The following is a 21,474-nucleotide window of genomic DNA, read 5'->3' as shown; positions in this document are numbered from 1 at the left end:
ATTCACTGCACCACTTAGCTGACACTCTCAATTATGTCTATTTTTGCATTCAGCTTTGGTATTGTAGATTTTGCTCCAACTCTTTAACTCTATTAGAGTCTTTATGGTTTAAGTGGGTTTCCTGCCAACAATATATTGCTGGATTTTGCTAATTCATTCTGCTATATTTTTTATGTGAATTCATGCCATTCACAAGTATAATAATTGTGCATTTCTCTTCATCATGTCCTCATACTTTTTTATCTCCTTTTTGTTCCCTCTTTTAGGTTCTAATCTTTTCTTCCTTTCTCTCAAAGTTTAGAATTTATTTTGTTCATGATTAACTTCTTCCTTCTTAGATTCTTATTACTCCCATTTCTATCTATATCCAGATAGAGTTGAAGTATTTCTTTCTTTTTTTATTAGTTTTTGCTAGGCAATAGGGTTAAGTGACTTGCCCAAGGTCACACAGCTAGGTAATTAAGTGTCTGAGACTGAATTTGAACTCAGGTCCTCCTGACTCCAGGGTCGGTGTTCTATCCACTGTGCAACCTAGCTGCCCTGAGTTGAAGTATTTCTACAACAGCTTTTGTGGGCTTTTCTGTTTCCTTTTGACCAGGTTAGGTCATATTTGATATATTCCTTCTTGCACTCCATGATTATGTATAAGTCCCCCCATTCTTCCTCCCATGTTCCCTAGCATTTCCTTTATGCCTCCTTTGTTTATTACAGCATCATCAAAACAGCAAAATTCTTTTAGATTTCAAGTCATTGTTCATAACAGAAGATTGCTAAGGCAACAATGAGATGCACTCATGAGAATCTAAAAACAAGTATGTTGTGCAAGTGGTAATCACAAATTGTTGTGAAAATATTAAATTATATAAAAAAAGAGTCACACAGAAAACACTAATGAATGCAGCCATTTATTGATCCTCCAGAAAGGCAGGTTATCATTTCAATTTTTCTTATCATTCTTGAGGTGTAAGTACATCTCTAAGGAGACTAATAAGGGGGATCTACAAAACCATAAAGCAGGGAGGCAATGCACTGTTGTTCTGTGTATAGCATTGCAACTATACTATCTACTCCTGAGGACAGAGACAGGTATAATTGTGCTTCCCCAACCATGAAATTGTAAATAATATTACAACTAATAATAACAAAGCATTAGTAATGTAAACTGAGTCACATGAAATATAAATGATACAAGGCAGCACCATTCTATTTGTAATATCTGTAATTGTGGTCTGTCTCCTGAAGCTGCATGCAGCTGAGCACCAGATACTGTCCCTGGGCTTTGCCCTGAACTCATACAGTAGAAGATTGAAACTTTGCAATCTTTGTGTTCAAGTCATATTTGGACTGGGAGATTTGAAAGAAGGAATGAAGAAACAAACATCTATTAAGCACCTACATCAGACACTGTACTAAATTCTTTACAAATTATCTCATTTGATCCTTACAGTTATTCTGGGAGGGAGGTGCTAGTATTGACACCCCCATTTTAAAGTTGTGGAAACTGAGGAAGATAGCCTATTAAGTAAGTTATTAAGGGTCACATAACTTCTATCTGAGGCTGAATTTGAACTCAAGTCCATCTGACTCCAGACTCAAAACTCTTATCTGTTATACCTTTTGGGTTTCAACTGGTATCCTTCAGGGAGGGATACCAGATTATTTGGCTTCCTAAGTTACGCTGAATTCTTAGAGATTCTAAAAGTTAGCTGAAAATTTTGTGAAACTTCTATAGTACTTTCTATATCTGATCCTAAAAACATATCATTTGGCAACTAGTGAAGATTTAAGATACAGGTGGATTCTGGTTTAATAAAATTATTACAAAAATTCAAATAAAATAGATAAATTAGATGATTTTTTAACATAAAACAATTCTTTACTTTACAGTCACAAAGTATAAGGTTGATCTGAATCCCAAACTCCTGTAATCAATATATGACTTGATTTACAAAAATTGAATCTGCACATCACTTAGTGGAAATGTCCCTATTAACATGTAAAGTCAGTTCTTTTTCCTCCTACAGCATTATTTCAGCACTAGGACCTGCAGCAATCTTTTCGGGTTCCAAGAGCTATAGATATATACTTGAATATCAATTCCAAACCTAACTCTTTATCCTTTAAAGTAGAAAGAAAATCAAGTCAGCACCAATCCTGCTTCATATCTCTGAGTGTCAGAAGAACAGTTTGTCAGGTTTTTGCTTCCAGAGCATACAGCCCTATCTTTATTAATCTAAGGTTCCCTCTCATGTTGCCAGCTTTGAAATCTGTCAGCTCATTAGTCATTGAATAATTTGGTTGACTCTTATATTTTTGGTTGGATGCCTGCTATATGAAACATGCTTTCATATTTTAAGGATTTATCAATATTGTTGTACAAGTTGGTGTATCAGATGAACAATTAATCCTGTATTTGAGTATGTCTCTAGGAAGTGAATATATGATATATGATATGTCTACTTTCTGGTGCTGACCCATGGAGATCAATCTGACTTTTTTTTCTGTGTTGCACCTCGACTGTAAGAATTCTCTCACTGCTACTACTCTCATTTGGTTAGATAATACATAGTCTCCTTGAAAATATGTTAAGAATCCTCTTTCCTTTCATGAAAATAGGCAGGGTTAAGCCTGTAGAATACAGTAGGATACCAACAGATCAATACTGAAAGAATGTCATAGACAAGATTACAGGCTTAGATCCCTTATGTTATTTATTAGACTTCCATGGTTAAGCATAAAGATCTAATAGTCAGGTTACATTAAGATAAACTGGATAATTCAGGATAACTAATACTCATAAATGTTTTGGGAACAAAGTCTGCCAAATTTTCCATCATAAAAAGATTTTCTTCTTACACTTTCTAGACTTCTGCCTCCATCTTGACCATTCCTATCACCTCTAGAAATGTGAAAAGCTCATTTTCCTGATAACAGAAAATATAACTAACCTTCATTCTGTTCCCTGCCTTAAAATTTAGCCCTATTCCATATAAATTCATCAGTTTTTCCTTCATCTTTTACACTTGGAGAGTTTGACATTCATAGTTTGAAAAATAAAATGCATATAACATAAACTTTAAGCATATAATATCGAAGTAATAGAACTGGCATTGGCCAGCAACACCATTAAGTATCATTTTGTACAAAATATGTATAGTTTCATATGTCTATGTCTATCTATATACATATAGGAATATATTATTTCTGATACCATCCAGACCTCAGCACCATTATTCAATAGCACCATTCTACTGAACTGACCGATGTTCTAAGGGATTACAGGTAACTGCAGCTGACAATAAATTGCCTCATTAGAAGATGAAATACATAATTAGAGTTGAAATGTTGATGAATCTGGAAATGTGCTCTCTCTTCCACAAAGGTAACAATGCTAACTGCTGAGAGGTGAGTACTTAGACTAGTTTCTCACTCCCTTAGGGGGTCTACATTGATCCACACACTTGTTCTCCTGGTCCTTCCTTGTTCAGGTAAGATTCAGAAATCAAAACAGCAATATCGTCCTCCCTTCACCCTGGGTTCTAACCAACTTAACTGACTACAGATGCTCAAGTCTGTTGAGACTTCCTAAGAGTAATCAATTTATTTGAACAGTAAATTGCTAAATTTTAAGGTAATTGCTAAAAGTGTCAATTGGAGATGAAAGAGGAAACTGTACTCTATTATTCTACCCCAGGAGCTGAGATTGACTCAAATCATGCTATCTGAGATTCCAGGCTCCTAGATCAATTCTATTCAGCAAGTAAAAATATCAGACTATAAACTCCACAAGGGCAGAGACAGTGTCTTATCTAAATTTTACATCTCTTTCAGAGTCTAGCAGAGTGATTTTTACATGTATTTTTCTGAATTTTTTAGTTCATTGTAATTATTTTTGATAGCTGTAAGCATATATATATGTCATTGTTCATACTATTTTTTATCAGGTTGTAATTATATGTATATTTTATATATATATATATATATATATATATACATATATTTTAGCTTGTTAAATGTTTTTCCCTCTCCAGTAGAATGTAAACTCCTTCATATCAGGGAATATTCAGTTTTTGCCTCTTATGTGCCTAGTTTCAAGAATAAAACTAAGTATACACTAGTCTAGATTTATTGGATTTAATTGAACAAGTACTTATAGAGGGCTTACTTGAAGCTTTATCACTCTCTATCACTGAGGCTGAAGACTTTATACTACCCATCACAACCCTTTCTCATGGAAGACTATAGTTTGTGAACACTTTGACAAAAGCTCACAAAAATAGAAGTTCTAACCATTCTACTCAAGGTTTTATTTTAATCCTCAGGAAAAACCAAATAATGTTAAAAAAAAAAAAGACTTCCTACTGCCACTAACAGGTATTACTCATTCATTTCCTAAAGCAGTTTAATCTATAGCAAGTTGGAAAGTATAACACTAACTGCTGTGGCTCTCTGAGGAGATAACTGAGGAAGTTGCTTATATTAGTTTGGGGAATTTAACACCATTCTTTTTTAATGTTTAATTTCACTTCTGCAGATCATTCTCTAGCATCTAATTCTTTAATTTAGGATTGCTAATGATGTGTTTCCATTAACTCGTGTGGTACATCCCTCAGCAGACCAGCAGTAAAGTGATTTTATCAAGAATAAGCTTGGGGATAGAATTGGGTAGGTAGAAGAGAAGCATTCCTTTCTGTTTTAGTGAAGGGATATTTCCTGGGGCAGAAGAGAGAACACAAAAGCAAATTACTTTATAATGGAAATATATGTATGTATGTATGTATGTATATAATATATTTCAGTCAGGTTTATTTGTTTTTTGTTCCCTCACTTTTAGTAGACCCTCCAAAAAAGTTAATTCTTCCCCAATTTCTCAACCTTCAGTTTAAGCTTGTTTCTCATTTTCTAATATCTCAGGGTAGAGACACAATCTATATAGATAGAGGACTTGGTAAGATTAGTCAAGGGATATACTAATTCTTTCATTCTGCTTTTCATTGGATAGTGGTTAGTCTAATCTAACCCCTCAGTCTGGGTCAGGAATTGGTAAATATCATTGTTAAGATCTATAAACTAACTCTCTGAGGATGCTAAACCGTTTTGATGGGCAGGTAAGTGGATCAGATCAAGGTAAATCAGTAGGATTTCATTGTAACCTCTGTAACTACAGGTCTCTGTCATGGCACGTCTGAGGTAGAATGGAAATATGGGACCCCTTACGTTATTTGAGAAGACACAAATCTTTATAGAATTATCCAATTTGGGACCTTTCATAGATGTTCTGCCCTATAAAAAATGGCAGGAATCCAAAAAGCTAACCTGATTGGGCCTGCCACCTTTCTGCCAGAGATCAGCACACATTACAGCTCAACAACATTTCTTAGGATAGATGACCCAGTTTCAAATAACATAATTGAACTGAGGCCTCAGTAAAATAAACCCAAGACCCAGAACTCATCATGTCTAGCAGGTTGCTGCTGACTTTGGTGGAGGATGGTCCTTCTGGCTTCAGAGTCGTTTGGATTTTCTGAAGCGTCGTGGATTTTTCTGCTGTCGAGGTTGGGTGGTATGAGACCCAGAGCATGTGTGGCAGCACTGAACTCTGAGAATGATGACAGAGCATTTGCCCATTGTTTTCAGTGTCTGACAGAAACTGGATGATAGCTTGTCTTTGATGCAAGGTAGATCTGTGAAAGAAATAAAAGAATTATGCTTTGTAATGAATGGCTTTTGTTGCTGTTTGTTAATTTGGTATCCTTATATTTCCAGAAACTTTTTGGTCATGGAGATTCATCAACTGTATCTACCACAGGCAAGGTATGATAGTATGCACTGGTACAAATAAGACCTCAGAGTTCCTACCCTTAAGGTGTTTATAATCAGATGGTGAGAGTGTGTCACAGATATACATATCCACAATGCAAGGCAGTAAATTATTGGTAACTGAGTTGCTGCCTTGGCTTTGTTATTTCATTTACTCCCTAAAAATTCAAAGATCCTTCCCCAATTTAAAATTTTATTAATTGGAATCTCAACAAAAGGCAAGGCATTAAAAATTTTGATCCTATAACTGAAATCTGGCTCTCTTTTAATAATATAATCACCTGGCCACCCTTTATAGTACTGGCTTCACTCATGTCCCTGGCTTGCTAGCTGAAGTGAGCCAGTGGGAATACTCCTTCCTCCCCATTTTCTTCCTCAAAATAATGAGACAAGATTCTCAATTGAGAAAATGGGAAGGGGGAAGCCTGGGAGGTTTGAGAAGAGATGAAAAGGTTTAAAAGAAGCCCCATGAGGAATGGGATAAGTTAGAAAGAGAGGTAAAGAATTTTTGGGTTCTCCCCCTACCTCCATCATTGAATAACTTTCCTTCTATTCATGTCTATGCTATTCATATCTACCCCCTAATCAGAATCTTGATAATTTGTTTACAGACCTCCAGGTTAATCCCCTTTCTTTCTCAGCAATTTTGGTACTTGGCTCACAATTTTTCTTTCTCAATCCATCCGCATACTTCAGGATCTCAAAATAAGCAATGACTACTCCTCAAATACCTCAGCTCTCAGTTCTTTCATTTACTCATTTCCTATGACCTATTCATTTATCTCACTTCAATCATACAAAAAGATGATCTTATTCTTGATCTTGTTCATAACTCACATACTACCTCTCTATTTAAGAATCCCCAAATCTCCTTATCTTAGGTTATATGAGGCTTTCTACTTCCCCTCTGCCTTCCCATTCTTTGTCCATATACCATGTCCTCCAAAAAACTTAAATTTCAGTTTTCTCCTAGGCCATTTTCCCTCAACTATTAAATTTCTCTTTTTCCTCCATTTTTGACCTCTTTATGAACCAATTAACTCTATATTGTCCTGTTTTTGTCTCTGGCTCTCTTGATAAGTCTCAGCCTTGGATGATTCTTACCATCTGTATCCTTCACTGTTATTAAACAAAGGTGGAGAAAGATATGCAACCATTCTGATTTGATTCAGTACAAATTTATATTACACAATCCCAAGTGGGTTCTCACTGCTGCTAAGGAATCCTTCTATACTGCTCTAACTTATTATCCTACTCTTCACAATGGTTCTTTTAAACCTTTTCATTTCTTCTTAAACCTCCCATACTTCCCCTTCCTCCATCTTCTCAGTTAAGAGCCTTGCCTCATTTTACTGAAAAAATTGAGGCCATTCACTATGAATTCCCTTTTTTCTTTCCCTCCCTTATTTTGTATCATTGAGATGCTTTCTTCATTATCTCCTTTGCTCCTGTATCATAGAAAAGCTTGCCTTACTCCTTTATATAATCCCTCTGTGCAAACATACCACCTCCTCCAAAAGATCACTTTCTCTGTTAACTTTGCACTTGTCTTCAATCTCTTTCTGTCTACTGGTTCCTTCCTAACTGCCTATTGCCCAATGTCTCTCCTGACTTGTGAGGTTAAATTCCATCTCGAATAGCTGCCTCCACTTTCCTCTCATTCTCTTCTTCTCAAACCCTTGCCTCTGGCTTCCAACCTGACAATTCCACTAAAACTGCTCTCTACTGTCCTGGCTCCCCTATTTTTCTACCACTTCTCAATTTCCTTCACTGCCAGAACTGTGAAGCCCTATTGTTTCTGTCTGTAGAATCTCCCAAGTCAGTTGCTCCCTCTTCATCCTCATTGCACTAATTGTCACACGGCTCTTTTTTACTTCTTTACTGGATGATCATTATGTTCTTCTGACTTATCTCCTTCACTACAATCTCTTCCCCTTCTAATTTATTATATATGTTCATCCTCCTCATGCACAGCTTTGCCCTTGTATCTTTCTATTATAGGTAACTGTCTACATATCTACTATATTAAATCCAAATATTCCAGGGTAGTGGCATTCAAGGCCCTCTAAAATCTAGCTCCTATCTACTTTTCCATCAACATCTTAGTTTCTTTTATTTCCCCTTTGTGATACATTTAAGCTAAACTGAACCACTCAACCTCCTTGAAAGAATTTCACTTTTTTGATTTTGTTTCACCATTCTCTATAGCTAGGATGTTTTCTTCCTTTCTTCCTTTCTTCTTTCCTTTCTTAAACCTCTTAAAATAATACTTTAGCCAAGTTGTTCCTTGAAGACCTAATTAAAATTCTATCTTTTTCTTGAGCCCTTCCCAGATCTTCTACCCTGGAAGCGGTTTCTCCTTTCGTTGACCTTTAAGGACAATCTGTACCTTTATTACATCCATTATCTGTTACATACTTCCTATTTTTTATTTTATTCTGCAGTTACTTGTACATCCATCATATCTCCCCTGCTAGATTGTAAGTTCCTTAAAGGTGAGGCTCATTTCATCTTTGTTTCAGCATAGAGAGCTGAAACACAGCCTAGCCCCCTGTCTTAGCCCCCATTCCTATTTTTTTTCCTTTTTACAATAGAGATGTAGAAAGGGGACTTCAGAGAATATCTAGTCTTAGTTTAAAAAAAAATTTGTAACACAGAACATTTAGGGAAATTAACAGTGGACCTTTCCAAAATTCTTTCATTTTGCATTTCCCTTCTCCCAACATACTCTTCCATTCAGTGACACTAACCTCTTTGCCATTCTCTAAATAAGGTACTTATCTCCAGACACCGAATATTTTCCCTACCTATCCTTCACCTAGAATGCTCTCCTTCCTCATTTGTCTCCCGGGTTCCAGTTAAAATCTTATCTTCTAGAAAAAAGTCTTTCCTAGACTTTCTTGATCCTAATGCCTCCCTTATGTTATTTCCTGTTTATCATGTATCTAACTTGTTTGGACATAGTAATTCTTATGTTGTCTCCTCTCCCAGACCCTGGGCTCCTTGAGAGGAGGGACTTTTTTTAAACCCTTCTTTATTTCTGTGATGCTAAGAACAATGCTTCGCCACATAGTAGGTATTTAAGAAATGTTGACTAATCTGGGTTCAAATGTTGACAGGCCACTTACTAGCTGAGAAGCCTTGAGCAAGTCATTTAACCAGTCTGGGTCTTAGTTTCCTCTCCTGCAAAAGGAGAGAGTTTAATAAGAAGGTTCTTAAGGTCCCCTTTATCTCTAAACCCAAGAGCTCTTGAAGTTTAGAGAGATGATATAATGCCTACAGTTGATAGACTTCTTCCATGAGAGAAAATTTTTTAGATTTTGTTGGAGTGCCTCTCAGAACTCAGTTTATCATTTTGAGGTTGTCATTTTTTTTTTTTTTTTTTGCATAGAGCAAAGGCTACTGAGGACTCCTGAAGAAAATAACTTTCAAAAACCAGGCAGATGTCAAGGAATATCTTGTAAATAGATCAGTTAATTAAATGGAAAAATTGGTACAGTATGCTTTTCCAGAAGCCTCAGATATTTTTTTAAAAAAAGGAATTAAACTCAAAAATGTCCTGCCTTAAAAAGAGCTCATCATTTCAATCACTGTGGCCTCTTTCCACTGCAATATTTCCTCTGTTGAGCTGCCAGAATCTCACTGTCTGTACTCTTCCTGAAGAATTTGTTTTCAAGGAACTTAGAACATAAAGGATAATACCCATCATGCCCAGAGCTGAGTCCTTTTTTCACCAGGCTTTCTTTTGAAGGCCAATAAATCAACATGTATTGAAGATGAAATTCACAGATCCATCTCTGACAAGAAGGGACCTTCCATGGCATAGTTAAGAGAATGTGGAAAATGGGGTTCAAAGACAACAAAGGTTGTTCTCCATCTGTGGCACTGGCTTCAGGGCTTGGGACAATTCCCTGAAAAGCTCTGCCTATCAATTTCCTTGTGTATTATCACACAAGTTTGGCTTGAGTTTCAACTGAGATAAATTTTGGTTGAATTCTTCCATAAATATCACTACAAAGGTCAATTATTATCATGACTTTTATCCTCTAAATGACATGCTTCATATTCCCATCCTCTAACCAAGAGATGATAGAGACCAAGTACTGAATAAGATGATGATGATGATGATGATGATGTTTGTCCTTTATTCCCAAAGAGGACCATGACATCAAGGAGGTAATGCCATGACAAGCACATGAATTGGATTTGAGTGGGGAGACTGTGCTAAGTCATCAGCTTCAACTTTCTCCTTCAGAGTCATCTGGGTCCAGTGGCCAGGTCTGAATCAGGAAGACTTGAGATAGCCCTGGATGCGAGGTAATCAGAGTAAAGTGACTTGCCCAAAGTCACACAGTTAGTAAGTGTCAAATATCTGAGGTTAGATTGGGAGCAGCTAGGTGGTACAGTGGACAGAGCACTGGCCTTGGAGTCAGTCAGGAGGACAGGAGTTTGAATCCAGTAGAATAAGAAATACTTTTTCAGATATCCAATGTAGGAATGTGTTTTGCTCAACTCTGTATATTATTTATTATAGGGCCTAATATTTTTATTTTTACAATTTGGATAGGGGCTAGGAAAAAAGAAAGAAATGAAAGGAAAAGATATCATTAAGGTCTCTTTTAAAAATTCAGAGAAAAGAATAGAAGAAATATAAAGAAGCAGAGATAAGCAAGTTTCATAGCTATATTTTGAATTTATATGCTTCAAAAGAAAAATATTTAAGGGAAAAATTGATGTCTAATAAAAATTATCTTTTACTGGTCTATTAAATAACTGGAAACATCCATTTTATTTGGTGTTTAAGTTCATATTAAGTTCAAATATATTTTAAGTTCAAATAGTGATATCATTAAAACAATGTATATTGAATATACGAACAGGTACATTTCCACTGACCTGAAAATAAGGCAACTTGTTTATGACTCCCCTCCCTCTACCTCATGCCCCCCAAAAAGTACCTCAAGATCATTTAGTAGCAGAAAGAGTACTAGATTTGGAGTCAGGAAACCTAGAATTGAATTCTGGTTCTGCTACTCCTTTGCTGTGTGCTCTTGGGCAAGTCATTTCACTGTAAAATGAGAGTAGTAGACTAAAATGACCTCCATAATCCCTTCAAGTCCTAAAATTCCATCAGCATATTTTTGTTGAAAATTCTTAGCAATTATTTGTTGTCTAACTATCTAACTAAATAGTGGGATATTATCAGTCAGTAAATGTCAGGGAACACTGAGTTGTGGATAACTGGGCCCAACAATGCGCTCAGCGCCATACAGAGAGATTTCAGACTTCTCCCCCAGAAACCTGTCAGCTGTTTGGGATAGCATCCTGAGACATCATGACTAATCTGGGGTGGTAAAGTAGTCATACTTAACAAGGTTTTTGTGTTTACTTAGTCATATAATCCCAGCTTACAGGTATCAGCAAATGTGTGCATTTGTGGAGTTAAGAAGAGTTAAAGAAGAGTTATAGAAGAGAGAAAAAAGTGTTGGGGTTGAATCCAGACCCACTTCCTCCATTTAACCTTCCATTTTTATTCCAGCACCTACACTGTTAACTTATCATCTGAACCACAAAATCTAGTGCCTTATGGCTTACTGCTTATTACTATGTTTTATATATTTAATATCTTTATTAATTCCTTAAAAAGACAGGGCCAGTTTTAGGCAAAAAGGTCAAGTTTTGCATTGTACCCAGTTTGTTTTTGTATGTAATATTTTTAATCCAAGTTGCTACCTTTTGAGAGTACCAGCCTAAATCTGCATTTATTTAACTGTAAACCTACCTAAAAGGTAATGACTTAAAGTGGTACCTAGTTGAAGAATATTTCATTCAGCAAGGAGTTGCTTGAAGATGGGAAAATTAACTAGCCCTTGAAGAATAAAAACTAATGGTAAAAAAATCCAACCAGATGACAAAAAAAGAGACCAAAGTTAATGGAAGAACTCACTAATTTATGATTTAGATATAAAAGATCATATCATAAACAAATTAGAGGATCAGGGAGGAAATTACTTTTCAGATCGAGAGTTAGAGGGCAGAGTTTATGACTAAACAAGTGATAGGATCACACAAAATAAGGAAGACAATTTTGACTATATTATTGAAAAAATTTGTACAAATATATCTAAAATAGTAAGAATCAGAAGGAAAAATAGGTAATTGGAAGGAATGAGTTTCTTTGAGGTCTCATTTACAAGATATATAAAACACATTCCAATTTTCAAGATCGAGTTATTCCTCAACAAATAGTCAAAGAAAAGGAAAGACAGTTTTCAAAGGAAAAAAAAATCCAAGAAATAAGAAACTCAGAATTATTAATAACTAAATAAATAGGCATTAAAACAATCTTGAGGAGTGGCTAGGTGGTGCAGTGGATAAAGCACTGGCCCTGGAATCAGGAATACCTGAGTTCAAATCCAGCCTCAAACACTTAATAATTACCTAGCTGTGTGGCCTTGGGCAAGCCACTTAACCTCATTTGCCTTGCAAAAACCTAAAAAAACCCCAGTCTTGAGGTTCTACCTCATGAATTCATGCCCACAGACTGACAAAGATGGCAAAAGAGGAAAATGACAAATGGAGGGGCTATGGGAAAACAGATACACTAGAGTGACTGTATAGATGGGTATGGTTCCAACCATTTTGGAGAGCAATTTGAAACTATGCCCCTCCCAAATTACTAAACATTGCATACATTATAATCTAACTATATCACTAATAGGCCTACATCCCCAAAGAAATCAAAGAAAAAATTAGAAATTTAGTCAAAAATTAGAAAATAAGGGCGCAGTATCCTTTTGGGGATGCTAAAGAAATTGTGGTATATTCATATAATGGGGCATTATTGTGCCATAAGAAATGATGAATAGTCTACATTGGAGGAAAGTGAAGACCTTTTTTGCACTGACACAGAACAAAGTGAGCAAGGAGGATGGGGAGGGATAAGAAACATTTACACTGGCTTATATTTAAACCCTGAATTATAGACCTATGTTTAATAGCTCATTTACACAATGATCATAAGGCCAAGTGCTGTAATTGCATCAGCTCTCTTTATTATTTGAAAACAATAAAGATTTGCAGTGTTCATCATCCAATTGAATCCATCATTCAGTAAATACAATGCTTATAATGAAGTGCAAAATTCCAGTTTGTCTCCAGGTCATAAAATATGAAATGAATTTAGAAATTTAAAGGGAACGTTACCAGCCTGCTCACCCAGGGAATGCTTGGTTCATAATCTGTGGACCTGAAGCTGAAAGGAAAAGTATGACATGGAGAAGAAAGAACATTAGGGTCCTAGAAGATCTGAGTAAGAGTCTCAAACCTTCTATGTAATACCTTAGCTATATAACTATGGACAACTCAACTTGATGTAGGCTCAATTTATTCACCACAAAATGGGACTGGCTAACATTTACATCACTCCAAGGCTTATAAAGCACATTTTACATACATTATCTCATTTAACTTTGAGAGTAACTATGGGTATAAATACTATAGGCATTGTTATCTCCATTTTATAGATGGGGAAATGTGGCTCAGGTTGAATGATTTGCTAATACACAATAGGAAAGTATGATTAAGAGTGGAATTAAACTTTCTGATACCAAGTTCAAAAATCTATAAATAATGCCATGCTACTCTAATGTGTAAATCAGAATTTCCAGGCTCTCAAGACTTGCCTCAGCCCCATAGTCTTACCCTGGAACTTCCCTTAGCACCTGGGGCTTTCTGAACCTGGAAAATTCCTCTACCTCTGGTACTTTCTGCCATTGCATTCTCTCTGGGGCTTCCATTTTAGGGAAGGAGCCCAGGCCAACCATTCATCATTCCACCCATCACTGGGCTTCTGACTTTTTTGACTGCAACAACATGCTCTTGTATGGGGATCTTCACTCCATTATCTCCATCACCATCTATCCCCCTTCTTCAACCATCAGAATGAAAAGCCTCTTGAGGACAAAGCCTATCTTTTTTCTTGTATATGTATCACTAGGATTTAGCACAGTACTTGCCCTATAGTACTTGCTTAATAAGTGCTTATTGCTTTCCTAATAATAATAATAATAATAATAATGAATAATTTTCATTATACCATTTTGGTGATCAAATGATAAATGTTCAAGAAGTGCTATTTAAATGCAAACACATTTTAAGCTTCTCTAATAAGTTACAAAGCTCCTTGAGGGTAGGAGCTTTATCTTATTTCTCTTCTTTCACTGCCAAGCATAGCCTCTCCTTCTATCTCTCTTTTGTTGTTGTTCCAGGCCTATGAATTCATAGACTCAACTATTTTAAACTGCAAGGGTCCTGGAGGTCATCAAGTTGAATACCTTTATTTTGAAGATGAGGAAACTGAGGCACATAGGTGGAATTTGAATTTAGGTCTCTTTGATTTTTGGTCCAATGCTCCATGCACTATATCATCCTGCTGCCTTCACTGGTATAAGGAGATCTGAGTATGCAAACTTTCTCTGAATTGCTAGTTTATCTGTAAGTTATAGTCTTAGACTTTTGTGGCCTGAAAAACTGAGAAGTTACTGGCCCATTGTTATACAACTAACCCATATTTTCCTGACTTTCTGGCTAACCCTCTATTGACTAAAGCAGATAGACTTTCGATAATCTTAATAAAGTAGAAAAAATGCACTTAATTAAGTATTTGTTGAATGAATAGTTATAAACAAGGGTTGTATCAAAGCAGAATCTTTTTGCCTCAAGCCTATGCTATATAAATGAAAATTACGAATTCAAAGAGTAATTAAAGCTTCTCTTACATTTATTTCCATGTATTATCAAAAATTAAAAAGCTGTTCAATGTTGTTTGTAAGTATTATGACTTCCCATAATTCTCCTTATCTGGCTATGAAGATCATTTTTAGGTGAAAAAGAGATTATTCTGGAGAAGCAATATTACTAGAGAGAAAAGTCTTCATCTTAAGACTAGCTTCAGGTAGCTATCCCAAGGGCATTTGGAGGAGGAGAAAGAGAGAGATCATAAAAGGTTAAGAAACAGCTCCAGACTCCCAACTGCCCTGAATTTCCTAGGGTACCAAAAGGCTGATGAATGTGACACTGAACAAGGCTAATCTTGACACCATAGAAATAGTCACTTGTTGGTTGCCTGGTTACTGGACTGTATTTCTACAGTACAAAGCAAAGAGGATGCTGGGCAATTACTCAAACAGATCTACAGGGAAAATAGGATAATTTAGTTCCAAATTGAATTTTTTGCTCAAAAAATTGTCCTGGTATTTATTTGGTATGAAAACACAGCCCACTAGGATCTGGGGAGTCTTATTTTTGTCTTGGAATCTCTAAGGTCTATAACAGTTTCTTAGATATTAATCATGGATGTTCAAGTCTAATATAAATACATTATATAAAAATGTCAAATATATTATATATAAAACAGAACCAATTGTGTATATCGTAGATATATGTGCATATGTATTATATATGTTTAAAATTTGTAATGAATTTAATAAACTTCAACAAACATGAATATTTCAATTCACAAAGGACAAAATAGGAGGAAATTACAAACTAATATGAATGGATTTTAAAGTATATTAAAATTAGCACAGCAGTAACAAAACTGAGTTGCTTATTTTGTCCTTTCCTAAAGTTCTTCTGTTTTCTTGTATTTAAAAAGATTCATAAATGTTTCTTTTCCTGTCTTATTTTTCTGTATTATCATAATTTTTCAGCAATATTCCCTACTATACTGCTGTCCTCTCCCCAAAACAGAAGCCCTCCAAAATTATATGGACAAAATCTCAAAGAAAAATACATCTTAGGCACAAATTCAACTAAAATTTCTAAAAGAGATGAAGCAAGAGTTGAAAACTGAATTTACAATGCTTTTATGGATGAAATGAAGCATTAAAGGAAAACAAAGGAGACATTAAAGAAGAAAGTTTGGCACAAGAGATCCTAAACCTTTCTCATGGAATATACTTGCTTAAAATTAGAATGAACCAAATATAAGTCAGTGACCCCATGAGACAAAAAAATATTCAAAGTAAAAATATCTGAAAATATAAAAGAAAATGTAAGGTATTGTAGCAAAATCAACTAATCGACTTACTTGATAGTAAGATTAAAAAAAGAGAAAAAAATTGAGAAATCAATGGACTACATGAATAATAAATCCTAAACCTCATATTTCAAAACCTTTTTAAAAAAAATTTCTTAACTCTCTTAGAACCAGAGGGCAAAACAGAAATAGGAAGATTCCATGGTTACCTCAAACAAACACTCAAATGAAAGCCCCCAGGAACATTGCAAACAAAATTCAAGGCTAGTAAGTCAAAGAAAAAAATACTGTAAGCAACCAGAATGTAAGAATTCAAGTCCTGAAGAACTACAGTTAGGATGCCACATGATTTATTAGCTACCACTATAAAGTAGAGAGTTTGGAATATGAAATTCAAGAAGGCAAAGTATATGATGAACCTAGTGAAGAACTGCTTATTCAGCAAAACTGAGAAGGGGGGAAGAGAAGGGGGAATGAACTTTTTTTTTTTTAGGTTTTTGCAAGGCAATGGGGTTAAGTGGCTTGCCCAAGGCCACACAACTAGGTAAGTGTTAAGTGTCTGAGGCTGCATTTGAACTCAGGTCCTCCTGACTCCAGGGCCAGTGCTCTATCCACTGCACCACCTAGCTTCCCAGGGAACGAACTTTTAATAAAATAGAGAACTTACAAGCATTCCTTGACAAAATGGAAAATACCAGAATTGAAAGGAAAATTTGAAGTTTAAAAGTGAAACAAAAAAAGCAAACAGGAATGAACAATAACAAAGAACTAAACCAGGATAAACTACTTAATACTAATATATAGGGATGATGATATATCTGTCCCTTTTAAACCTAATCCTCATCAGAGTTCACAGAGTCCAATTAGATAAGAACAGGAAGTAGTTCTGAATTTTTGAGATAATTAGGGTTAATTGACTTGCCCAGGGGCATACAGGTACTGAGTGTCTGTGGTCAGATTTAAGTGCAGGTCCTGGAGACTCCAGGGCCAATACTCTAGCTACTGAACCACACAGCTGTCCCTCTATTATATCTTGGTAAAAGAAAAGAAGGAAGAATGAGAGGTAGGCTAGATTAAGGGAGGAATTAATTCTAGCATACAGACTGTAAGGATATACAAAAATAATAATAGCTCTTTTTTGAGACATCAGTGGGAATCTCTGGGAATGCTCATAAATTGGCTAAGAACTTATAACATAAAGGAATACAACTGTGCTGTAAGAAATGATGAAGAGGGATGGTTTTTAGGAAACCTGGGAAGACCTGTACCAATTTACGCAGAGTAAATTGAGCACTTAGAACTTCTAGCTTGATCAGCATAATGACCAACCTGCAGAGGACTAATGATTTGATGAAGTTCTCACAGGTGGCAAATGGCAGATCCTGTTTTCCTAACTCTTAACCCATTCTTCCATTCACTAGGCCATATTTCAAAACTCTAGACTTCTATAAATCAGAATGGTTCTGACTTTTATATGAATGAAGAAATTAACTTATGTTCCCCTTACAATTGAAGAAGCACTGAACTGATATGGATTAGGAGATGAAGTGGTGCAAAATTAGTCATTGTCTCTAAGGGGCAAGTAGGTAAAATAAGAAACATGGAACTCCATATAGTCTAGTTTAGATCATTCAGACTATTAATAGAAGTGCTAAAATAAATCCCGGAATCTCATAGTAGAAAGTGATTTGAAAGGCCATCACATTCTCAACAAGTGATCATCTAGGCTCATATTGAGTAATAACAGCCAGCATTCACAAACTGTTTTCAAATGTGCATGTATTTTATAGACATGGTCTCAGAGTTTCACAACAAAACTATGAGGTGAGCACCATGTGTATTATTATTATTTCTCCTTTAGAGATAAGGAACCAAAGCTTAGAGAGGTTAAGTGACTTGCCTCTGGGTCATATAAACTAGTGTCAAAGGTGGGATTTAAAGTCAGGACTTCCTGACACACTCTAGTGCTCTTAGCACTAGGGCAATGAATTCCCCTTCAAACTGATATGGGTTTTTTTTTGACAAAATATTTTAGATTTGGAAAGAATCTTAAACATAATATATATTCTACATGGAATCTGAGGCCAAGTGAGGTTCTATGATGGTCAACTCAAGGACCTTCAGCTGATTGCTGAGAACAACAACTAGAACCTTGGCTCAAAACTATTGCTTCACCCTCTTCCTTTACTTTCTCCTCCTAGCTCTCTGACACAGTGCTTTTCAAACCTTTTGAGAATAAAGACTCTTCTTTGTTTGCTTTTTTGTTCTCTAGAAGCTGCCTCCTTAAGGTAAAGCTAGATTAAGGTTTAGGCCTTGAGGGATCAAAAACAGATTAGGCACATCTACCCTGATCACCAAATCAATGTAACATCTGTCTTTTCCTTCTGCTTTTTTCTTTTAAACCATACTGGAAGAAGGAGACAGGGGCATGGAGGAGTCAGCAAAATTGTGAAATTACTCTTTTTTCAAGCTGTAAATGGTGCTAGAGAGTAACAAACTCAGCCATCTCCATAGACCGTGGCAATATTCTACTCTCCTTCAATTAGCTCAACATCTAGTTCTTTCAGCTGATCCAGCTTTTCTTCAGTCAATCAACAAGTTAGTTCATTCTGTGGTCCTTGGAACAGCCTATTTTATCATAAAAAATTATAGTCTATTTTATTATAAAATTATAATCATTTTTAAAATGAACTTGAGAAAGTATATTCTTTTTCAAGAAGTTATTCTTTCTCAAGTTAGTTTTTTAAAAATTCATTTTTCTTAGAATGATATTCCTTTATTACCTCTTTCCATAACCATCCAGTTTTTTAGCATTTTACTTCCCTCCATATTTCTTTTGGTCCACTCATGCCAGCCAGTCATTTGTATGATGTTTCATCCTGGTATGATTTTCCACTCTGCTTGCCTCTAGATCTTGGAATGTCCACTCTCCTTCAAGAATCAATTGAAGCTTAATCTTCCAAGAGAAGCTATTTCTGGTCCCACCATATTCTAGATCCTCCTCTTCAAAATGATCTAATTTGAATTTATTTTGTTTGTATGCATGTATCTGTCTGTCTGTTTTACCCTTCAAAATTTAAGCTCCTTGAGAGCTGGGAATATTTTGCTTTTTTTCTCTGCTTCACCACATTAGCACAGTAGTTGGCAAAGAGTAAGCAGGTGCTTATTGAATGCTTATTGACTGATCTTAAAACCAGAAGATTGACCTAGATGATCTTGAAGGGTCTTTCTAGCTCTATAACAAAAACAAAACCAAAAACAAACTCCACCACTGGTTGCATTATTTCACACAGAGTGCTTTTCTTACTATACTATACTGCCAGTCGTGGAAGAAGGTTAACAAAAACAAGTCACCATAAAAGGATGGTCTTTAACAATGGACACCTAAACTCGCAAAGACCAATTTACAAATGAAGATCTTGTGTATTTAGATCATCATTCAAACTGAGTCCTACTATTTCGTAAATACTTATTAAAAAAAGTAGATGGAGTTGAGTGTATGATCAGAGATTTAATTAAAAAAAAACTTGCAAAGTGTCAGGTTCCCTGATCACCATGTCAGTAAAATATATATTTCAAGTGATTTAATGGGAAAAAATACAGGACTTTGAATCAGTATATCTGGCTTCTTGATTCATGACTTCATTTTGCAACCTTGAACAAGTCACTTCATTTGGATCTGTTTCCTATTCTGTAAAATGAGGCTGGACAAGAGGATCTGTAAGGTTTCTCTCAATTCTACACACTGTGCTTAAATGTGGCAGGAGACCTGAATTTGAGTTCTGACTTGGGCATTTCCTATTTTAACAGGGTGCCCTTTGACAAGTCACTTTATGACCTACTGCAGTCCTTGTTCTGATATTATGTCTTTCTCTTGAATTGTGCCTTTGTGGTTAAACTAACTAAATCAGCAAAATCCAGTATTTAAAATCAGAGGTCTAGTGTTGGAAAAGATCTCAGAGGCCATCTGGTCATATCACTTCATTTTACAGTAACTTGTCGAAGTGACCTCTTAATAGTAAGAAATGCCCAAGCCAGAATGTAAATCCAGGTCTCTTGTCCAGGGCTTTGCTCTTTTCACTGTATTCATTTTGAGCATGTGGTTCCGAGCTTTGTCTCTACATTAATTTTCTGTAGTGACTTTGGGCAAGATACTCCAATTCCCTGAGATTTAGTTTCCTCATCTACAAAATATGAGGGCTGGAAAAATCCCCAATGTTTCTTTAAGCTCTAACATTTTGGGCCTTTAGAATTTGTATTTTCCTTCTCAGATAGCCTTTGGAATGTTTTATATATATATATATATATGTATATTATATATATATATACATATATATATATAGTTTAAATATATATGATCTCATTTATTTCTATATCTCGTTTAATTTCATTCATGTGGTCATTTTAGAATAGCAGTGCTGTGGCAATGAATACAATTTTCCAAATAAAATGAGAGGAACTTCTTTGATCCATTAGCAGAATTCACACATGAAAAACATAAAGGTGAATTAGTGAAAAAGGGAAAAAACATCATTAAATATATGACTGCTGATGTTTGGTTGTTTCAGTCATATTGACTTTTTTTTACCCCATTTAGGTTTTTCTTGGTAAAAACACTGGAGTGATTTGCCATTTCCTTTTTCAACTTATCTTACAGATGAGGAAAACTGAGAAAAACAGGATTAAATGACTTGCCCAAGGTCACACAACTAGTTAAGTATTTGAGACTAGATTTGAACCCAAGAAGATGAGTTTCCCTGATTTCAGGTCTCAATTGTATCCACTGTGCCACCTAGCTGCCCCTTGAGATGTGAGGTGTTTCAAACAAAAGAACAGGAACAATTCTGAAGACAGAATAAGATGAAACAGATCTAGATGAAAAGGGAAACTTGCAATGGATGACTGAGGATATCCTTCCTTGAAATCCTTCAAAATAGAAGAAATTCTCATCTGTCTTATGAAAAGTTCTCCTTCCCCCAACCCTTGATTCCTCTAGATCTTCTTTTTAAGTTCTAAGCAGCTAGGTGGTACAGTGGATAGTACTTGACTTCCTGAAGTCAGAAGACCCGAATTCAAATCCCACCTTAAATGGGTCTTTGCTATGTGACCTTGGGCATGTCAATTAACTTCTATTTGTATAATTCATTATATATGTATAATTGAAGATAATAATAGCATCTACTTCCCAGCATTGTTGGAAAATCCAAAAGGGATATTCATAAAGTGCATAGCATAGTGTCTGGCACATTGCAGGTATCATATAAATGTTCGGTATTGTTGTTATCATTGTTAAGCCTGTATATTGTCGCACCATCTCCACCCCATGCTGCAATGCTTGAATTGTTAATTGTTGCTGGAAAAAACCCCAAGAAGCCTCATTGATTTGGTTCATTATATAGGATGTTCCTAAGGTCTTAGTTCAGTTTTAAGTTTTAATAGCTTTCTTTAAAAAAAGAGAGAATGAAGAGAGAACAAGCAAGTGAAAGGAAAGAATATCTAGAACAGTATTAAAAAACTGGAGAGATGTCATATAGAGTGTGAGAGAGAGAGAGAGATACAGACAGACAGAGAGACAGAGACAGAGAGATAAACCCAGAGAGAGGCAGAGACAG

At 35.6% G+C, this 21,474-nt stretch overlaps 1 protein-coding gene across 5 annotated transcripts in view; it reads right to left on the bottom strand.

The window, feature by feature from the left end:
• Window positions 1-892: 892 nt before the first annotated feature.
• Window positions 893-21,474, bottom strand: part of ADAMTS12 (ADAM metallopeptidase with thrombospondin type 1 motif 12) — a 534,583-nt gene continuing 514,001 nt past the window's right edge. For all 5 annotated transcript variants that reach the window (XM_074208421.1, XM_074208422.1, XM_074208424.1 and 2 more), the window contains one exon: window positions 893-5,684. In XM_074208421.1, coding sequence (XP_074064522.1) covers window positions 5,506-5,684 — 179 coding nt within the window. In that variant the 3' untranslated portion in view covers window positions 893-5,505. The remainder of the gene's footprint in view (window positions 5,685-21,474) is intronic.

The sequence above is a fragment of the Macrotis lagotis genome, chromosome X (assembly GCF_037893015.1).
Source record: "Macrotis lagotis isolate mMagLag1 chromosome X, bilby.v1.9.chrom.fasta, whole genome shotgun sequence".
NCBI classification, from domain to species: Eukaryota; Metazoa; Chordata; class Mammalia; order Peramelemorphia; family Peramelidae; genus Macrotis; species Macrotis lagotis.
This window is presented reverse-complemented; position numbering and strand designations above follow the sequence as displayed.